The 22,653-nt window shown below is 39.7% G+C and overlaps 2 protein-coding genes across 3 annotated transcripts in view; both read right to left on the reverse strand.

Annotated features, from left to right (window-relative positions):
• LOC143805906 (cytochrome P450 2C23-like) overlaps positions 1 to 7,495 on the reverse strand; it is a 67,914-nt gene extending 60,419 nt beyond the window's left edge. Inside the window, exon 1 of the mRNA XM_077285660.1 lies at positions 7,258 to 7,495. Coding sequence (XP_077141775.1) covers positions 7,258 to 7,437 — 180 coding nt within the window. The 5' untranslated portion in view covers positions 7,438 to 7,495. The remainder of the gene's footprint in view (positions 1 to 7,257) is intronic.
• Positions 7,496 to 8,438: 943 nt separating this feature from the next.
• LOC143805908 (cytochrome P450 2C8-like) overlaps positions 8,439 to 22,653 on the reverse strand; it is a 47,246-nt gene continuing 33,031 nt past the window's right edge. For both annotated transcript variants that reach the window (XM_077285662.1, XM_077285663.1), the window contains 3 exons: positions 19,906 to 20,093; positions 11,042 to 11,183; positions 8,439 to 10,017 (listed from right to left, as the gene is read on the reverse strand). In XM_077285662.1, coding sequence (XP_077141777.1) covers positions 9,833 to 10,017; positions 11,042 to 11,183; positions 19,906 to 20,093 — 515 coding nt within the window. In that variant the 3' untranslated portion in view covers positions 8,439 to 9,832. The remainder of the gene's footprint in view (positions 10,018 to 11,041; positions 11,184 to 19,905; positions 20,094 to 22,653) is intronic.

Genomic DNA, 22,653 nt, shown 5'->3' on the forward strand with positions numbered 1-22,653 from the left:
ACATGGCATCCCATCTTAATTCCAGTCAATTTTGCATTGAAAAGTAAAATAGCGCTTCTTCCCTTCTGAGCTCTGCTATGCGCCCAAACAATGGTTTACACCCACATATGGGGTATCGTCGTACTCAGGACAAATTGCACAACAACTTTTGTGGTCTAATTTCTTCTCTTACCCTTGGGGAAATAAAAAAATGGGGGTGAAAAGATCATTTTTGTGAAAAAATATGATTTTTTATTTTTACGGCTCTGCATTATAAACTTCTGTGAAGCACTTGTTGGGTCAAAGTGCTCAACACACATCTAGATAAGTTCCTTAAGTGGTCTACTTTCCAAAATGGTGTCACTCGTGGGGGGGTTTCAATGTTTAGGCACATTAGGGGCTCTCCAAACGCAACATGGCGTCCCATCTCAATTCCAGTCAATTTTGCATTGAAAAGTCAAATGGCGCTCCTTCCCTTCTGAGCTCTGCCCTGCGCCCAAACAATGGTTTACACCCACATATGGGGTATCAGTGTACTCAGGACAAATTGCACAACAATTTTTGGGGTCCAATTTCTTCTCTTACCCTTGGGAAAATAAAAAATTGGGGGTGAAAAGATCATTTTTGTGAAAAAATATGATTTTTTATTTTTACGGCTCTGCATTATAAACTTCTGTAAAGCACTTGTTGGGTCAAAGTGCTCACCACACATCTAGATAAGTTCCTTAGGGGGTCTACTTTCCAAAATGGTGTCACTTGTTAGGGGTTTCAATGTTTAGGCACATCAAGGGCTCTCTAAATGCAACATGGCGTCCCATCTCAATTCCAGTCAATTTTGCATTGAAAAGTCAAATGGCGCTCCTTCCCTTCCGAGCTCTGCCCTGCGCCCAAACAATGGTTTACACCCACATATGGGGTATCAGCGTACTCAGGACAAATTGCACAACAATTTTTGGGGTCCAATTTCTTCTCTCACCCTTGGGAAAATAAAAAATTGGGGGTGAAAAGATCATTTTTGTGAAAAAATATGATTTTTTATTTTTACGGCTCTGCATTATAAACTTCTGTAAAGCACTTGTTGGGTCAAAGTGCTCACCACACATCTAGATAAGTTCCTTAGGGGGTCTACTTTCCAAAATGGTGTCACTTGTTAGGGGTTTCAATGTTTAGGCACATCAGGGGCTCTCCAAATGCAACATGGCGTCCCATCTCAATTCCAGTCAATTTTGCATTGAAAAGTCAAATGGCGCTCCTTTGCTTCCAAGCTCTGCCATGCGCCCAAACTGTGGTTTACCCCCACATATGGGGTATCAGCGTACTCAGGACAAATTGTACAACAACTTTTGCGGTCTATTTTCTCCTGTTACCCTTGGTAAAATAAAACAAATTGGAGCTGAAATAAATTTTGTGTGAAAAAAAGTTAAATGTTCATTTTTATTTAAACATTCCAAAAATTCATGTGAAACACCTGAAGGGTTAATAAACTTCTTGAAAGTGGTTTTGAGTACCTTGAGGGGTGCAGTTTTTAGAATGGTGTCACACTTGGGTATTTTCTATCATATAGACCCGTCAAAATGACTTCAAATGAGATGTGGTCCCTAAAAAAAAATGGTGTTGTAAAAATGAGAAATTGCTGGTCAACTTTTAACCCTTATAACTCCGTCACAAAAAAAAATTTTGATTCCAAAATTGTGCTGATGTAAAGTAGACATGTGGGAAATGTTATTTATTAAGTATTTTGTGTGACATATGTCTGTGATTTAAGGGCATAAAAATTCAAAGTTGGAAAATTGCGAAATTTTCAAAATTTTCGCCAAATATTCGTTTTTTTCACAAATAAACGCAAGTTATATCGAAGAAATTTTACCACTAACATGAAGTACAATATGTCACGAGAAAACATTGTCAGAATCGCCAAGATCCGTTGAAGCGTTCCAGAGTTATAACCTCATAAAGGGACAGTGGTCAGAATTGTAAAAATTGGCCTGGTCATTAACGTGCAAACCACCCTCGGGGCTTAAGGGGTTAACAAAAAAGTGTGAAACTGAAATTATGTTGTCAATATTGCGGAGGACACAACTGCAGTAGCCAACCTTCCAACATAGTGGACACGCCAGCTTATATCAGTGAGGTAGGTGACTGGTGTTCACTCACTTCACAGGCACAGTTCCTCTTTTCAGTGCGGCATCTTCACTTGGTATTATAGAAATGATGTCTTATATTCTAGGTTCTTCAAAGTAGCCACCTTTTGCTTTGATGACTGCTTTGCACACTTTTGGCATTCTCTTGATGAGCTTCAAGAGATAGTTACCGGGAATGGTTTTCATTTCACAGGTGTGCCCTCTCAGGTTTAGTAAGTGGGATTTCTTGCCTTATAATGGGGTTGGGACCATCAGTTGTATTGTGCAGAAGTCTGGTGGATACAAGGCTGATAGTCCTACTGAATAGACTGTTAAAATTTGTATTATGGCAAGAAAAAAGCAGCTAAGTAAAGAAAAATTAGTGGCCATCATTACTTTAAGAAATGAACGTTAGTCAGTCAGAAAAATTGGGAAAACTTTGAAAGTGTCCCCAAGTGCAGTGGCAAAAAACCATCAAGCGCTACAAAGAAACTGGCTCACAAGAGGATCACCCCAGGAAAGGAAGACCAAGAGTCACCTCTGCTTCTGAGGATAAGTTTATCCGAGTCACCAGCCTCAGAAATCGCAGCTCAGATTAGAGATCAGGTCAATGCCACACAGAGTTCTAGCAGCAGACACATCTCTACAACAACTGTTAAGAGAAGACTTTGTGCAGCCGGCCTTCATGGTAAAATAGCTGCTAGAAAACCACTGCTAAGGACAGGCAACAAGCAGAAGAGACTTGTTTGGGCTAAAGAACACAAGGAATGGCCATTAGACCAGTGGAAATCTGTGCTTTGGTGAGTCCAAATTTGAGATCTTTGGTTCCAACCACCTTGTATTTGTGCGACGCAGAAAGGTGAACGGATGGACTCTACATGCCTGGTTCCCACTGTGAAGCATGGAGGAGGAGGTGTGATGGTGTGGGGGTGCTTTGCTGGTGACACTGTTGGGGATTTATTCAAAATTGAAGGCATACTGAACCAGCATGGCTACCACAGCATCTTGCAGCGGCATGCTATTCCATCCGGTTTGTGTTTAGTTGGACCATCATTTATTTTTCAACAAGACAATGACCCCAAACACACCTCCAGGCTGTGTAAGGGCTATTTGACCAAGAAGGAGAGTGATGGGGTGCTACGCCAGATGACCTGGCCTCCACAGTCACCAGACCTGAACCCAATCGAGATAGTTTGGGGTGAGCTGGACCGCAGAGTGAAGGCAAAAGGGCCAATAAGTGCTAAGCGTCTCTGGGAACTCCTTCAGGATTGTTGGAAGACCATTCCCGGTGACTACCTCTTGAAGCTCATCAAGAGAATGCCAAGAGTGTGCAAAGCAGTCATCAAAGCAAAAGGTGGCTACTTTGAAGAATCTAGAATATAAGACATAATTTCAGTTGTTTCACACTTTTTTGTTAAGTATATAATTCCACATGTGTTAATTCATAGTTTTGATGCCTTCAGTTTGAATGTACAATTTTCATAGTCATGAAAATACAGAAAAATCTTTAAATGAGAAGGTGTGTCCAAACTTTTGGTCTGTACTGTATATATGTACAGCTCTGGCAAAATTAAAAGACCACTGCAAAGTGTTCAGTTTGTCTGATTTTTCTCTTTATATGTATATTTTTGAGTAAAATGTAAATATTTCATTTATTCTATAAACTTCTGACAACATGTCTCCGAATTTCCAAGCAATACATTTGTTTGTTTGTTTGTTTTTTTTCTGAAAAGGAGGAATGGTAAAAAAAAAATAAAAAAAAATAGTGCTTTCAGACCTCAAATAATGCAAAGAAAACAAGTTCATCATCATTTAGAAACAACAATACTCATGTTGTAACTCAGGAAGAGTTCAGAAATCAATATTTTGTGGAATAACCATGATTTTTAATCACAGTGTTCACACGTCTTGGCATGCTTTCCACTAATCTCACACTCCTAGCACAAAAATGTAAGCAGTTCTTTGTTTGATGGCTTGTGACTATCCATCATCCTCTTTATTACATTCCAGAGGTTTTCAATGGGGTTCAGGTCTGGAGATTGGGCTGCCCATGACAGGGTTTTGATGTTGTGGTCTCTTAATTTATGCCAGAGCTATATATATATATATATATATATATATATATATATATATATATATATATATATATATATATATATATATATATATATATATATATATATATATATATATATATATATATATATATATATATATATATTATATATACTGCATATATATTATATATATTTATTTTATATAATATTTTATATTTTCTTTATATAATATATAAAAATGAAGATTGTTATATGTACTGCATATCCAATGCACAACCCCAATTCCCAAAAAGTTGGGATACTGAGTGAAACATAAAGATAGTGATGACTGAAATCTTTCATAGCCTTATTTTATTCACAATATAACATAGAACACAGGTAAGAAGTTTAGCGTTGGACATATTTTCATTTGATTAGAAAAAAAAACTATTTAGAAGTTGATGGCAGCAACAAAACTTCAAAATGGTTATGCTAAGTCTATGTCTATCATTGTGTAGCATCTACATGGAAGTATTCTTGAGTCCACAAAGTGATTTACCTGCTTTTATTGCCGTGCCATCTGAGGACCCGTAGATCATTAGCATAAAATATTAAACGCCAGTCTCAACCTTTCTTTACATGGATTTCTACAGTATCTCTCAATATTTTTGTGATATCATGTACTGTAGATGGAGGGACATTTAAAGTTTTTGCAATTTTATGTTGGGGAACATTTTTATGAACTGATTTTTAGAGGCAATTGTTCATAGACTAGTAATTTTCTGACCATCTTAGCTTTGAAAGACTCTGCCTCTCTAATGTGCTCTTTTTTATACAATCATGTGATAGTTGAAAATTGACTCTAGCTGTTTTTCAGTAGAAACACTTATTTTTCTAGACTTTTGTTAATCATATCACATAGTTTTCAGATGTCTTGCTGCCATTAATTTTTAAACAAGTTAATTATTTTAAATTAAATGTAAAAATTACCAACTTTTATTCATTTACCTGCGTTCTATGTTCTTTTGTAAATAACATATGTCTGTAAAAGATTTATAAAATATTGTAATTTTTTCATCTTACACTGTGTCACAACTTTTTGGAATTAGGGATTCAGGTTGTCTAACTTTCAATAATCATCAAAATATCTCCCTTTTTAAGTATTTATCAGTCCCAACATAAAAAAAGCAGTGGGGGCATCAAATACCCCTTTTTTTCTCTTTCACACTGTAAGTTTGACAGGAGAGTATAGGTTCCTGTTTATGGCCATCTGTAATTAGCCAACTGAGCAGGAGTTACAAACTGTGATAAATTAGCCAATATGACATTGGTTTTATAGAGCAACATAGTAACAGAGTTAGCAAGGCTGAAAAAAGACATTTGTCCATCCAGTTCAGCCTATATCCCCAGATCTACGTCTTTCTAAAGAACCTAATAATTGTAAGATACAATATTGTTACACTCCAGGAAGACATCCAGGCCTCTCTTGAACCCCTTGACTGAGTTCACCATCACCACCTCCTTATGCAAGGAATTCCAAATTTTCACTTCCCTAATGGTAGAGAATCCTCTTCTATATTGGCAAAAAAAACCTTCTCTTGTCCAGATGCAGAGAATGGCCCCTTGTCACCATCACTTTCCTTGGTATAAACAGATAATCTGAGAGATATTTCTATTGTCCCCTTAAATACTTATACATGGTTATTAGATCGCCCCTCAGTCATATTTTTTCTAGACTAAATAATCTTAATTTTGCTAGCTAATCTCTCTGGCTTTTGTGGTTCCTCCATCCCCTTTATTAATTTTGTTGCCCTCCTTTGTACTCGCTCTAGTTCCATTATATCCCTCCTGAGCACCGGTGCCCCAAACTACACAGTGCTCCATGTGCAGTCTAACCAGGGATTTGTACAGAGGCAGTATAATGTTCTCATCATGTGTATCCAGACCTCTTTTAATGCACCCCATGATCCTGTTTGCCTTGGCAGCTGCTGCCTGGCACTGGCTGCTCCAGGTAAGTTTATCATTAACTAGGATTCTCAAATCCTTCTCCATGTCAGATTTACCAAGTGGTTCCCTGTTCAGTGTGTAATGGTGATATTGATCCTTCTTCCCATGTGTATGACCTTACATTTATTATTGTTATACCGCACTTCTCTGCCCAAGTTTCCAACTTACCAAGATCCATCTGTAGCAGAATGCTATCTTTTATTGACTGCTTTACATAGTTTTGTATCATCTGCAAATGTATTTTACTGTGTAAACCTCCTACCAGATTATTAATAAATATGTTGAAGAAAACAGGTCCCAGCACTGACCCCTGCGGTACCCCACTGGTCACAGCGACCCAGTTAGAGACTATACCATTTATAACCACCCTCTGCTTTCTAAGCCAGTTACTTACATATTTACACATATTTTCCCCCAGACCCATCATTCTCATTTTGTGTACGAACCTCTTGTGTGGCACGGTATCAAACGCTTTGGAAAAATCAAGATATACAACGTCCAATGGCTCACCTTGGTCCAGTCTATAGCTTACCTCTTCATAAAAACTGATGAGATTGGTTTGACAGGAGCGATTTCTCATAAACCCATGCTGATATGGAGGTAAACAGTTATTCTCATTGAGATAATCCAGAATAACATCCCTCAGAAACCCTTCAAATATTTTACCAACAATAGAGGTTACTTACTGGCTTATAATTTCCAGGTTCACTTCTATAGCTATTTTTGAATATTGGTACCACATTTGCTATGTGCCAGTCCTATGGAACAGACCCTGTCGCTACAGAGTCCCTAAATATAAGAAATAATGGTTTGTCCATTACATTACTTAGTTCTCTTAGTACTCGTGGGTGTACGCCGACCGGACCCGGAAATTTATCTATTTTAATCCTATTTAGCCAGTTTCATATATCTTCTTGGGTTAGATAGGTGACCCTTAATATAGGGTTTCTTTGTCTCTCGGCATTTCGCCTAGAGTGCTCACAATCCCTGCGGTTTCCTTTATCTATCGCTGGATTATGCTGGAACTACTGTTACTTTCACAGCAACGTTATTGTTGGAATCACTATATGACCAGTTTCGTATGAAGAGTAAGATTACAAATTATGTTTTCTTACCTTAATTAATGACTGTGGCATTTCTGTAGTGCTGATCTGAAGGATATTCCCCAAGCCGGGCAGAGGGGTAGGTCCTGGGGGTAGGTCCTTCTGTTTGACCTTACCCCACCATTTCATGAGATAAATAAGGAGAGTGACTCCAGTAGCCAGGAGAATCGTTGCTGAGATAGTCAGTGCCATCTTGAGCCTCAGCCCCTACAGCTCCTTCTGTTTTCTATGCTTGTGTATTTTTCGTGCAAGTACAGGGCAGTGTTCCAACATGTAATCAATAAAAACAGGTTGGACGAGTGTAAAGTGCAGAGTTACAGCTGTTGCGTAATACTTCTGCTGTCAGTGCATACTCAGTCTCAGCTTGGCGTGAAGTCAGGGTTAGTGATCGTCAGGCCACTTTTTGGTGAGCAGAATCAATTGGTTTCAATCACCAAATAGAGCCGACTCTTTTGGATACTAAATTGATCCACATTAAATATGCATTCACAAGCAGAAAAACCCATATTTATGGAAAAATCCTCACAGCATGACACAGTGAAAACTGGTGACTGATTTCATCGGTAGCCTAACATACTAATTTTACCCCCAGTGAGAGTCAATCAGAAACTGCAAGTGGCTCTCAGTGGGCTGCTGGCTCCCATCATTCACAGATAAGAGCTGGCTCTTTGTACTGGATCGGTGGAGAATGGTCTGTCACTAGTTTGGAGTGCTATGATAAATCAGGCATGGATTAATGTAGGAAAAACAGGTCTGCTGCACTGCTGGCATAAATCCTATCAAAGAATAAATCAAACACATGTAGTACATCAGGAGTTTTTCCTTACTTAATCCATCATTGCTATGGATTTTCCAACCTGTAGCACTACAGCAGCTGGGATTCCATTTATCTATGCCCTCTCAGTGTAGTGTCTCACACAACCGAACCAGGTGAGCAAAACTGCTTCTATGCTCTATACTGTTATCCGGATAGCACCTTATTGAGCTATCTTGTTCTCCGGCTACTTCTCCTTGATTAATCAGACATGACACCAACCCCTCTGACAGCCAAAACTCCAATGGAGAATTCTGTAGCTGCATCCTCCTCTTACTCTTCTCTTTGAATACTACCCAGATTTGCTGATTGCTGAGTACATATTGTAGTGCAGCGGTGTTCACACAGTGCGACAGATAGGCAGGGACCCAAGAAAGTTCAACATAAAATATCTTTATTCCAGAAAACTCACAAAACAGGTAAGCGATATCCTCCGGTTCGGAGCCAGGTCCCCAAAACAGTCTGTGCCCTAACGCTTTGCTGTGGGTCTGCCATGTCTCTTGGATGCGTCAGAAGATTTGTGGTACCCGACTCTGTGTTAACTTCACACAGACCTGGGTTGCACAGAGCCTTCTGCTCTGCAGCTGGCAAAACAACAACTGATACACCATAGACAAAACTGAGAATTTTAAAGGTGAATTGTGGACATATAGCCCCTCCCAAAACCCAGAGTGGAGGTAGGGATTCTCCCCACTACCCAACCTGCAAATCCATCCAAAAATATTATCCATTTTTTTGCTAGTTACCTATCTGAAAATTAAAAGTACTCAATGGGTCTTTAAATTTGTCTACGTTTCTTCATTTTCCAAAAACTCAAATTACAGATGTGCTTTTAGTAGAGAGTAATAGCTCATATTGGTTGAACAAGGATACAGAAGGTTTAGACAATCTTCAAAGTTTGACTATCAAGGAGAGTTTGATCATTGTTTTGTCATTGGCATGTTTGGCACTTGACTATCATGGGCATTAGTTTATTGTCATGGTCATGTTCATTAATTAACTGTCATGGACAAATTGACCATTGGCTATAATGGTCATGGTTATTTGTTGACAATAATGGATGTATCAACTGGTTAATAGTTCAGCTCAGTTAAGAAGGAAAGGAATTTGAAATGGAGAAGGATATCTGCCTGATCTTTCTTTATCCCATCCACTTTGGATAATTTGTGACTGGTCAATACATCATTGAGTTGCTGCTCATATGCACAATCAAATAATCAACAATTTGCATGGGAAATATTAGATACCTACAGACAGAACTTTATCCAATATAATGCACATGTAACAAGCAAAACAAAGCTTCATTCATATTTATCCTGTTTAACCTATTGTTTCACTCCATTGTAGGAACAGAAATTAATGGCAGTTACAGGATGGACAATAGCAGCACCAGACAGACCCAGCTGACTATGATGTGCTCAGTTTAGCCTTTATCATTGTTCTACTATTTTACAGGTCAAAATAGCCGAGCTACAAACAAAGCCTCCAGAGTAGATGTGAACTTAGCCAAAGTTGTGACTCCTTTGCATAAAATAAAACAGTTATACAAGCTTAATGTTTAGCATTAAATGATTACAGTTCTTGAGAGTTATATGATATTTTGTACACTCATACAGGCATGACAGATACTAAAAATAGAATAAAAAAATATAATTTTTTGCATACAATCTTTGTATTTATTTCAATTTATATCTTTTAATATTAGAGCAGCTTTTTTGTTTTCTAAGTTCTAGAACTTCTAAGGTTCCTTTAGGCAATAAGTGCATCTTCAGCTCAGAAACGAGGGACAACATGCATCTGGTAGGACTGAGGTCTTGAAGCATTGGTGTTGGGCTCGGGTCTTATGCTCAGATTCTTTCTGTCTACAGTGGGCTCCAAGGTGAACTTCTGAAGTATGGTGGTTAGAAAGAGGAAGAGCTCCATGCGAGCCAGGCCTTCTCCCAAACACATACGTTTGCCTGAGAAAACAGAGAAATCAAACACCATAAGTAGTCAAGTTAAAGGTTGTTTGATTTAGAAAAAACATTTTTAATTGCCTTTTTGTAAATCAACAGAGGATGGATGGGCAGGTGTCCTGTTTTCTTTTTAGCATAATCCAGTTTGAAGAATGATTTAAAGGGTCTTACTCTAATTGAAGAACTAAATACTTACTGCGTTCCAGCACTGGTCTTCACCACTGCCTCCAGTGATAGTTCACAGGCTGCAGAGGTGATATTACGATTACAGCAGCCAAACAATAAGCTCTGGTGCTCATGCCATCTAAATCAGCAAAAACTCTGAACCAAATAATTGGCTGTAGCTTGGACATTTACTGTCATTTGTGAAGTCAGCATTGTGGAGTCAGCTATGCAGCCTGTAAGCAATCATTGAAGGAAGTAGTGAAGTGCGGACGCTGCAGCAAGTAAAGTAATGGAGCAAGTAAATAAGTAATGCTCAGTTTATTATTTTCATCCAGAATTAGCTTTTGGAGAAAAATGATCATTCATGGAAAACATCTTTATGTTTAGAAGTTCGCAATAATGTCAAAAGTCTCAATGTATTGCCAGTAATTTATATTAGATAATCTTAATGATTTACCATGGTTTTACAATGTGTCTGTAAAAAATATTGAGTGTCCTTGATTTATTGATGATAAACTGTTCATAAATAGTACAAAATCAAATTGATAATCCTGGTTACGAGTCATGACATGCCAGGTTAGCACCTTTCTACCATAGACAATAGCTCAGAACTTTTCTGAGATGCCGCAAATTTCTCAGTTCAAAACAAACTTTTGAGTCATGTCTTACACTGTTTTATGTGATAAATGTAAATTAATTCAGTGGGTTTAAAAACATACAAATAATTGATTCCTAAATCATATCAAGTAATATTTCTGATCTTCCTAATACCAGTCTGTCAAAGGAACCATATAAAAATATTTTTATATACTGAAGCTTAAATTCAGTATTCACAAAATACAATCAAGTAATAACATCTTACCTGTAGAGAATGGCATAAAGGCATCACTCTTCTTAACAAAACCTTTCTCATTAAGAAAGCGTTCAGGATCAAACTCCTCTGGGTTCTTGAAATGTTTGGGGTCTTTGAGAACAGAAGTCAGGACTGGGAACACCAAGCTTCCCTGAAAGTGAAAGTAGGAATATCTAAAAACTTGGAAGTGTTAAAAGTGAGGTCTGTTTAGTTATTCCTATGTAGTAGAGATGAACGAATTTTCCAAAATTTGTCTTGGGCAGAATCGATACGGTCCAAATGAAATTTATTCAAAATTAAAAGTGCCCAAAAAGACATTTTAATATGCTATGAGGTTTCTCCAGATCCCACAGCATCTTTGCTTGGCCCTTTCAGTCTTTGGATTGATCTTTGTGTCTTCCGGCTTTGACTAGACCTCACTTAGTCATTTGGAACACAATACACATCATTGACATCAATAATGTGTGAGGATAGTCAGTGACAGAATATCCAAAGACCAATCTAAAGACTGATTTTAAGACCAACTCAAAGACCAGAAGGAGCAAGCGGAGGATGTTTTATGCTAAATGCTTAATGGAAGTGAATGTTTATTTTAAGATGTAAAAAATATTTAGAATTGAGAGTCCTCAGTGGTTGATACCTTTTAATGGCTAACTGAAAAGATGGTAACAAATTGCAAGCTTTCGAGACTACTCAGGTCTCTTCATGAGGCATAGACTAATAGAAATTCTGAAGAATCACATATTTATGCACAACACAGCACAGAAAAATGCCATAGATGAGACAGGTGACGTGAAGCAGAACTACCATTATGTGAGTGGTAAACAGTTATGTTCATAAATATTGGAACAGTTCATAGATAAGGAGTGTGAAAGTTTTATTGTCCTCTGATTGGGGTCTGGTTCTATGTTATGATGCCCCCACACAGTCTGAGGAGCAAATTCCTTAATTGATGTAAAAGACATAAATCCAGGTGACACATTCATTCCTGCACTGACAGTGTCAAAGGTCATCATCAGTTTATATTCCCAGAATCTTCTGTCTCTCTGAGATTTGATGTTACTTTTTAATACAAGTAATTTTAAGTAATTTTAAGATGTATGATTCAGCAGTACTCAATACAGGGTTGTTAACAACACTTAGGTATCTGGAAGTAAGCAGGTAGATGGATGGGGCCTAGTTCATTTAAAGTTGCAATCTAGTTGCTAGTTTAGTGAGTAGCAGTGAGTCCTCAACACAGCAGTCCAGTGGGTGTGGCCAACTAGAGGGCGCTGCCTCAGTTCATACAAGTATATGGAAGCGACGCCACGCCCACTGGATGAGCTCTGGCTGGGATTATGTATAACACATATATACCCTCTGTTCATAACTAAAAAAAATGGTGAATCCCTGCATCGTAAGGGAATTTATAAGTCTGCAGTTACACAGAGTGACTGTAGACTTATTGATATTGCAATCCCTTTAAAAGGAGATCAAGCAGCAAAACTTTCCTAGACCGTGGTTTGCATTCGAGGAGATGAATTAACTCCTAAAATCTCAGTCACCTTCCACCTTACCATTCTCCTCATGAGATGCTGTTAACAGTCCTATGTAAGGATCAGCAGATATTTTGAAATTTAAAGGCAAAATGAAAAAGTGATGCACACTCACGGGTCCGGTGCAATGTTTCTGTTTATTTGGACATTAAAACGATGACAAGCGGGAAGGGAAAAAAAACGTGCAAAGGAAAGGACAACAGCTGTTTCGCGCGGCTGCGCTTCTACAGGTCCCTATGTCGGGCTGATATGGGAGGTGGGATATATAGTTGAATCTAAGCCATTGTAACCTCCCCCTAACCTCCGTCATGGGTGCTATTAAACACCTGTCAGCAAAGAACGTGATTACATTAAAATTACATATATATCAAACATCTAAAAAACTGTGATATACCAATGATTACTATGAGCTTAAAGAACACTAAGGAGTAATATATTAATAAAGATCTTTTTTTCTTCTTTTTTTCTCTTACTTTCCATTATTTCATGCTGTATTATTGAAAGTACACTTTATAGGAAAACAGACATATCTATTCTCTCATTCAGGCCCATTGGCCCTGTTGCGCATGTGCGCAATATCCACCTAGCTTCACATCTTAAAAGGTGCTGATTCAGATTTCCCCCTTGTTGTGGTAAGTGTATCCTTGCAATTCCTGCAAAACGGAGTATTTGGGTATTACCTGCATGATGTTGTCTCACGTGATTAATCAGCCGGGGAACACCCTTTCCTGTTTGTACTGAATTAAAATGCTCTCTTACACGTACATAGAGGGGGGGAATAGTTTTTCCAATGTAGTAGAAGCCACAAGGGCAAAATATGACATAGACTACATGTGTCGTTTTACAGGAAATAAAATCCCTGATAGTGTGGAAAATTGGCCCTATTTTTATATTATTGCCTGTTATATGTTGCGAGCAGAAATTACACTGCCCGCACCTAAAATTTCCTTTAGGGATACTTTTGTCTAGCCAGTTTGAGCGGTCATTAGTAATGCAATTCCGCACCAACATGTCTCTTATATTTCTACCCCGCCGACTAGCAAACAATGGTCCTTTTTCAAATCTCTCCGTTAAATCCGTATCTTTTCCCAGGATATGCCAATTTTTTCTAATTATTGATCTAATGTACGTGTCCATGGGACCAAATTTAAAGCTAAAAACGAACCGTTTCTCATTATTATTTTTTTTATTCGTTCTTTTTGTAGAGAAATCCTCTTTGTCTGCTTTTGCTAGGGCCGCATTAAGTAGAGGACGTGGGTAACCTCATTTTTCAAAACGCTTATATAGCTCTTGTGATTGTTTTGTAAAGCCCCTTTGGTTACTGTTAATTCGTTTTACTCTTAAAAATTGGCTGTATGGTAAAGCCTGCTTGGTATAAAAAGGATGGGCACTATTGTAATGCAGAAGCGCATTAGAAGAGGTCGGTTTACGGTAAACTTCAGTGTCTAAATTGCCGTCCCTTACAACCAATTTAACATCTAGAAATTCCAATTGCTGATCTCCATATTGTGAGGTGAACTTCATGTTCATGGTATTTTTTTTACCCAAAAAATCCACAAAATTTTCAAATTCATTTTTAGTACCATCCCATATTACCAGGATGTCATCCACGTATCTTATAAAAAGTTTTATATGCCTCAAAAACGGGTTGGTTTCAGAATAGACATATTTGTCCTCCAAAAATGCCAAATAGAGGTTTGCCAGGGTACATGCGACTGATGTACCCATGGCAGTCCCCTCGCATTGTGTATACCAATGCTCATCAAATTTAAAGGCATTGTGTTTAAGTACAAATGTCAAACTGTCACAGATGAAATTGACTGTGTTAGCATCTGTTGGTGTTTTTTGTAGAATTTCTCTTATTACAACCACCCCTAGATCTTGAGGGATCCTAGTGTATAAGCTTTCTACGTCAATTGACGCTAAGCTAAAAGTTTCCTGCCAAGTAAAATCTTTTATAACTCGTAACAGATGATTGGTGTCCTTGATATACGATGGCACATCTAGTAAGAGCGGGCGTAATAGCCAATCTAAGTATCTGGATAATGGCTCCGTGATGGAGCCTATCCCAGACACGATTGGTCCTCCTGGAGGGCTATCAATAGATTTGTGTATTTTAGGTACATGGTACCAATGTGGTTTTTGTGGAAAGCCTGGTATCAATTTCTCTGCTTGTTTTTTAGATATGATTCCCTTCTCAACATGTTCTCTTAGCAATGATCTGAGTTCATTTTGATATTTTAATGTGGGGTCATTCGTGATCTTTTTATAGGTGGTAACATCCATTAATTGTCTAAAGGCCTCTGTCATATAGTAGTTCTTAGTTAATAATACAATATTGCCCCCTTTATCTGATGCCCGTACCACTGTGTCTCGCCAACCCTGTATTTCCTTGAGGGCTTCTAATTCTGGAATTGTTAAATTAGGTGGAGTGGTCTGATATATCAGAGCCTCCATATCTTTATTCACTTGTGCCTCAAATATATCAACAGGGTTGCCCGGAGAGACAGGTGGCATAAAGGAAGATTTGACTCCTCCCATGAAAGGTTCAATTAAATTACTACGGGCTTGCGTTATTTCAACTGAAGGATCTGTTATACCCAATAAAAGTAAAGCATCTTCCTGTGTGTTATTTATGTGGCTATCTGATACCATAAAACCCAAAGGGCCCACTTGACGCGGAACTTCTCCAGCTGGAGTAGTTCTACCTTCATTTTTTACTGTTTTATACATTTTATACAGGTGTATCTTTCTCACTGCTTTATATAGATCAATTTTAAATTCAACCGGATCGAAACATTCGGGGAGACAAAAATTTAAACCCTTTGATAAGACCAAATGATGGGACGTATTCAAAACGTGATCAGTCAAATTAATCACTGTATTAGATGATATTTCTTCTATGTCGACGGTCTCCAAGAGACTTGCTTCCTTTTCCCTTTTCTTAGCGTTTTGGATGCGGTATCTCTTCCCTCCTCGTCGGGTCCACCGCCTAAAGGGAGTGGTTGTAATGAAAGTGCTCCTGCATGATCGTTATCTGAGGCACAATCTTCATTTATGCTCGAGTCAGAGTCCGTAGTTAAATAATCCTTTTTGTTTTTTTTAGAAATATAGGATTTTTGTCTGTAGGTTTTTCTTATGAATCTGCGATTGCCTTGCCCTGGGCCTCGCTTATTCCAATTAAATATTTTTCCAGACTCAAAGTCTCCTTTATCTCAAATAAATTTGTCTCTTTTCCTTTGTTTAATTTCTGTTTGGAGATTAACCAGTTTGTTATCCAGTTTTTTTTCTAATGCCGTCCATTGGGCTTCTGACAATCTTGATTTAAGTTCCTCTTTAGTTTTGCTTAGGTCTATTTTTGTTGCTTCATAATTGGTCATGTTTTGCCTTAGTACTAAATGCATGAGATCCTGGGAACATTTTAAAAGGATTGTTTCCCATTCCTTTTTAAACTGTGGATTATCGTGAAATTGCGACATATCTTTAATTACTCTCAAGCCGCGTGGTACTCTACCACAATCTTCGTATGATTTTAATGAGTTGTTTGTCCAAAATAAGTTCACCTCTCTTTCAGCGGCATTAAATAACTTGTGTTCTAAGGTTTTAGTGCTCAATGATAGCGTATCATCACGTGTGTCACATTCTGTAAAATAACCGTCTACGTTCTCCCGAGACGCTGCATAGGAGAGAGGCTGGCTCACCCTTGAGAGACAACGTTACTCTCTTCATCTTTTGGGTGAGATCTATCCGATATATGGATATGTTGCATTTCATATGTATCTGCACATACAGGGCCTGTTGGTAATAGGGTCCTGTGCAGGAATACATTGACCTCACTATTTTGATTTAAAGGGACGCTCGTGGCATATGCTCATGAGGTAGCATGATCCTAATATTTATTCAACTATAGTGACACATTTTCAGGTCATGATTTGCTTGTAAAAGCCTCTTGTTTTTTGCTGCTATTCACTATTGACAGTGTCATAGACATGATATATGCCTGGAGGGTATTCTATGTAGGCTCCTAAAACAGGGATTGGTATACATACCCTGAGCTAATAAGCATTGTGGTTGTCTTTTATGCATATTTTCATGTGAAGTATCTTGGTTTCATATGGGGGCACGTGGAATTTATTGTACCATTTGATCATTTCATGTAGCCTGGATTATTACCTAGTTACACACGTATAATACGTATACAATATCTGTACAACACTAAGGGACAGTGCATTACCATATACAGGAGTTGTATTATACCAAATGGGTATTGCTTATGATAATATATCCCTAGCCTGGCATTAGGGCCACTGATACATTGTGACCCCCAGTCACTGTCAATTTTATTGTTTTATTGTTTTTTCTTCCCTTTTTTCTGTTTGGTTTGGTTGCACTAGCACAAGGGTGTTTATCCTATTGTCCTTTGTCTAAATTACATGTATGTACCATTTTATATAGACCAATTAAAGGTTAAGTTTTATCCAATTGCTAATATCAATTATTCCTATTGGATTAGTACCCAGCTTTATATATAAGTATTTGATCCCACCTGGCAAGCAAGACTTAATCCTTGGTGGCAAACCCCTTGTTGGCAAGCACAGCAGTCAGACATTTTTTGTAGTTGATGATGAGGTCTGCGCACATGTCAGGAGGAATTTTGGTCCACTCCATTTTGCAGATCATCTCTAAATCATTACGATTTTGAGGCTGTCGGTTGTCAACTCGGAGCTTCAACTCTCTCCATAAGTTTTCTATGGGATTAAGGTCTGGAGACTGGCTAGGCCACTCAATAACCTTAACCCCTTCATGACCTTGGGATTTTCCGTTTTTCCGTGTTCGTTTTTCACTCCCCTCCTTCCCAGAGCCATAACTTTTTTATTTTTCCGTCAATAGGGCCATGTGAGGGCTTATTTTTTGCGGGACGAGTTGTACTTTTGAACAACATCATTGGTTTTAGCATGTTCTGTACTAGAAAATGGGAAAAAAATTCCAAGTGCGGTGAAATTGCAAAAAAAGTGCAATCCCACACTTGTTTTTTGTTTGGCTTTTTTGCTAGGTTCACTAAATGCTAAAACTGAGCTGTCATTATGATTCTCCAGGTCATTACAAGTTCATAGACACCTAACATGACTAGGTTCTTTTTTATCTAAGTGGTGAAAAAAAATTCCAAACTTTGCTAAAAAAAAAAAAAAAAATTGTGCCATTTTCCGATATCCGTAGCGTTTCCATTTTTCATGATCTGGGATCGGTTGAGGGCTTATTTTTTGCGTGCCTAGCTGGAATTTTTAATGATACTATTTTGGTGCAGATACGTTCTTTTGATCGCCCGTTATTGCATTTTAATGCAAAGTCGCGGCGACCAAAAAAATGTAATTCTGGCATTTCGAATTTTTTTTCGCTACGCTATTTAGCGATCAGATTAATGCTTTTTTTATTGATAGATCGGGTGATTCTGAACGCGGTGATACCAAATATGTGTAGGTTTGAAATTTTTTTATTGATTTATTTTGAATGGGGTGAAAGGGGGGGGTGATTTAAACTTTTATTTTTTTTAATTTTTTTCACATTTTTTTAACTTTTTTTTAACTTTTGCCATGCTTCAATAGCCTCCATAGGAGGCTAGAAGCTGGCACAACACGATCACCTCTGCTACATAGCAGCGATCTTATGTTCGCTGCTATGTAGCAGAAAATCAGGTGTGCTGTGAGCGCCGACCACAGGGTGGCGCTCACAGCTACCGTGCATCAGTAACCATAGAGGTCTCAAGGACCTCTATGGTTACAATGGAGAAGCATCGCCGACCTCCGATCATGTGACGGGGTTCGGCGATGCGCTTATTTCCAGCCGCCTGGCCGGAAGCGGTAGTTAAATGCCAGTGTCTGCGTTTGACAGCGGCATTTAACTAGTTAATAGGCTCAGGCAGATCGCAATTCTGCCCGCGCCTATTACAGGCACATGTCAGCTGATCAAAACAGCTGACATGTCCCGGCTTTGATGCGGGCTCACCGCCGGAGCCCGCATCAAAGCGGGGCTTCTGACCTCGGACAGGATAGTACGTCCGAGGTCAGAAAGGGGTTAATGTGCTTCTTTTTGAGCCACTCCTTTGTTGCCTTTGCTGTATGTTTTGGGTGATTGTTTTGCTGGAACCATTTTTAATGTCCTGGCAGAGGGAAGGAGGATGTCACTCAGGATTTTATGGTACATTGCTCCATCCATTCTCCCATTGATGTGGTGAAGTAGTCCTGTGCCCTTAGCAGAAAAAATACTCCCAAAACATAATGTTTCCACCTCCATGTTTGACAGTGCAGACAGTGTTCTTTGGGTCATAGGCAGCATTCCTCTTCCTCCAAATATGAGGAGTTGAGTTAATGCCAAAGACCTCAATTTTTGCATCGTCTGACCACAGCACCTTCTCGCAATCACTCACAGAATCATGCAGGTGTTCATTGACAAACTTCAGACGAGTCTGCACGTGTGCTTTCTTGAGCAGGGGGACCTTGTGGGCACTGCAGGATTTTAAACCTTTAAGGGTATGTTTCCACGTTCAGGTTTGCTTCAGGCTTTGGTCAGGATTTTATGCAGGTAAAATCCTGACCAAAACTGCACCTGAGGTCACCGGCAGGTCACCTGCGGTGTGCCTGCGTGTTTTGCTCATAGTAGCAACATGCTGCGTTTTGAAAAAACGCACCATGCATGCGTTTTCGTGGCAAAAACGCATGCGTTTTTTAACGCATAGTGGAGTCTGGATTTCATAAAATCCCATCCACTATGCTGTAACATCTGGACGCTGCGTTTTAGACGCTGCAGAAAAACGCAGCGTCAAAAACGCAGCGTTTCCTGAACGTGGAAACATACCCTAAGACATAATGTGTTACCAATGGCTTTCTTGGTGACTGTGGTCCCAGCTGACTTGAGATCATAGACAAATTCCCAGCTTGTAGTTTTAGGCTGATCGCTCACCTTTCTCATGATCAAGGATACCCCAAGAGGTGACATTTTGCATGGTGCCCCACATCGATGTCTATTGACAGTCATTTTGTATTTCTTTCATTTTCTTACTATTGCACCAACAGTTGTCACCTTCTCACCCAGTATCTTACTTATGGTTTTGTAGCCCATTCCAGCTTTGTGCAGGTCTATGATCTTGTCCCTGACATCCTTGGAGAGATGATTGGGTGGAGTTTGTGCAGGCAGGGCCAAAAACCCAAAAAGAGAGTGTGGCTATGATTGACAATTTGTGAAGGCACTCTTTTCATACCTCTAAACTACCCTTCTTCCTGATAGCAACCATGAAAGGTGGGCAAACATGATCATAAGATTGAGAGGAGCAGCGTACTCTACCTTTGGAATGTGAAATCCTCTGAAGGTTGTGTCCTTGCTGACAGCATGTGCAACTCCAGCAGGGAGGATATCAGCAGATCTCTGGATCTCATGGATTACGGCTTCTGTATACGGCATTTTACTCTTGTCTTCTATTGATGGACAGCGATCTTTCCCTATTACATCATCAATTTCTTTGTGGATTTTCTCTGAATTTAAAAAAAAATGTAACAATGGAAATATTTTTCAATCTAGAATTAAATTCAAATTGTATCTATTTTGCAATTACAACCAAATAACAGCTGAAGATTGTTTGATATGTTATGAGTATGTACCCACAATCCGGAATAGCAGCAGTTTGGGCGCAGCTCACCTGCGCTGTGTCCAAACCACTGAGTTCTTGGTTACAAGCACAGTGAATGGTATTATGGAAACCCAATTCCCACTGTGCTTCCATTTGATGCTGTGTAACGGATGCTGGAGGGGTGATCGTGATTGAGAGTGGCAGCACGGGCACACCCTGGCCCTCCACTCTATTAACACATGGTAGTTCACTCACTTGCATGTCAGGGTCCATTTCATACTGCCAAGAGTCCTTTTCCCTTAACACCACGCAATGATAGTCAGAGTCCAGGTTCATTTTCAACAAAACAATTTTACTCAGCTCATCCAGTTTAGTCACAGAAACAGCAAAAGATACTTCGCAGAATATCACCATTTCATTACCTGTACTGTCCCTCACTCCTCCAAGAATGTCCGCCAGATCAGCCTGTCCCGGAGCTTCCTTGCTGGTCAGACTAACCCGCTTCAGGAGTTCCCCACCCGCTTCCTTTTCCAAAGGTGAAGACGAGAAATAGCTCTTCCATTCCTTACCAGGCCCTAGGCTTGGACATTCAGGGTTGGTCCCATGAAGTTAGCTGCTACTATTCTGATGCTGCTAAGATATTCTTCCACTACATGTGACTGTCAGCTCTAAGCCCTGGACTGCTGGGCTCCTCAGCTTAAACGTTCCCACCTGGACTCGACTGTCCTATCCTTGTGCCCAGCTCACACTCTACTGACTAACACCAAGAGGCTTGGAAACTAAAGGCCCCGTCTCACATAGCGAGATCGCTAGCGAGATCGCTGCTGAGTCACAAGTTTTGTGACGCAACAGCGACCTCCATAGCGATCTCGCTATGTGTGACACGTACCAGCGATCAGGCCCCTGCTGCGAGATCGCTGGTCGTGTCGGAATGGCCTGGACCTTTTTTTGGTCGTTGAGGCCCCGCTGACATTGCTGAATCGGTGTGTGTGACACCGATCCAGCGATGTCTTCACTGGTAACCAGGGTAAACATCGGGTTACTAAGCGCAGGGCCGCGCTTAGTAACCCGATGTTTACCCTGGTTACCAGCGTAAATGTAAAAAAAACCAAACAATACATACTCGCCTTCTGATGTCCGTCAGGTCCCTTGCCGTCTGCTTCCTGCTCTCACTGACTGCCGGCCGTACAGTGAGAAGTGAGAGCACAGCAGTGACGTCACCGCTGCGCTCTGCTCTCAGTGTACGGCGGCTCAGTCAGTCAGAGCAGGAAGCAGACGGCAAGGGACCTGGACACCGAAAGGCGAGTATGTACTGTTTGTTTTTTTTGGTAACCAGGGTAAACATCGGGTTACTAAGCGCGGCCCTGCGCTTAGTAACCCGATGTTTACCCTGGTTACCCGGGTGCTGCAGGGGGACTTCGGCATCGTTGAAGACAGTTTCAACGATGCCGAACTCGTTCCCCTGATCGTTGGTCGCTGGGGAGAGCGGTCTGTGTGACAGCTCCCCAGCGACCACACAGCGACTTACCAACGATCACGGCCAGGTCGTATCGCTGGTCGTGATCGTTGGTAAATCGCTAAGTGAGACGGGGCCTTAACCCTCTCTTAGCCCCTCCTAACTAACCTAATCCTATTTGTCTAACTTAACCCTTATCCTATTCTACTCTATTGTGCTCCCCTTACTGGAATAAGACCTACACTATCCCTATATCTCTCAATACATATGTGCATTGCATGACACAGTATAATAGAAATATAAAACATATCAGATATACCAGTTTTACAGGGACATAGGAAACATGAGCAAGGAGATGGGGGCACAAAGTAGCCCTCGTACTCTCCTTACAGCTGCAGCATGTCAATTATCTGCAGCAAAGACGCTAGTCTCCACTGTATAGTCTGACCCATAGCAATTCATTATATGCGGTGAATCCGCATGGTTCAATGAACACATGCAAATTTACCTGCATGATTAGAACACAGCATTATAGATGCAGCTAAAATGTGCTGCTTCTAAAATATTGCTATAGTCTATAGTCTACTACTAAGGCAGATAAATGAAGCTGCAACCCATAAGAGGTCCTTTTTATGGGGGACTTTAACTACCCGGATATTAACTGGGAAACAGAGATCTGCAAAAACCATAAAGGCAATAGATTTCTGCTAATGACCAATAAAAATTATCTTTCACAATTGGTGCAGAATCCAACCAGAGGAGCAGCACTTTTAGACCTAATACTATCTAATAGACCTGACAAAATAACAGATCTGCAGGTCATCGAGCATCTAGGAAATAGCGGCTACAATATTGAAAAGTTTCACTTGTCTTTCGCTAGGAGGACTTGTCAGGGAGTCAGAAAAACACTGAACATTAGGAAGGCAAAGTTTGACCAGCTTAGAGATGCCCTTAATCTGGTTGACTGGGACAATGTCCTCAGAAATAAGAATACAGATAATAAATGGGA

This window comes from Ranitomeya variabilis, chromosome 2 (genome assembly GCF_051348905.1).
Source record: "Ranitomeya variabilis isolate aRanVar5 chromosome 2, aRanVar5.hap1, whole genome shotgun sequence".
Classification (NCBI taxonomy): Eukaryota; Metazoa; Chordata; class Amphibia; order Anura; family Dendrobatidae; genus Ranitomeya; species Ranitomeya variabilis.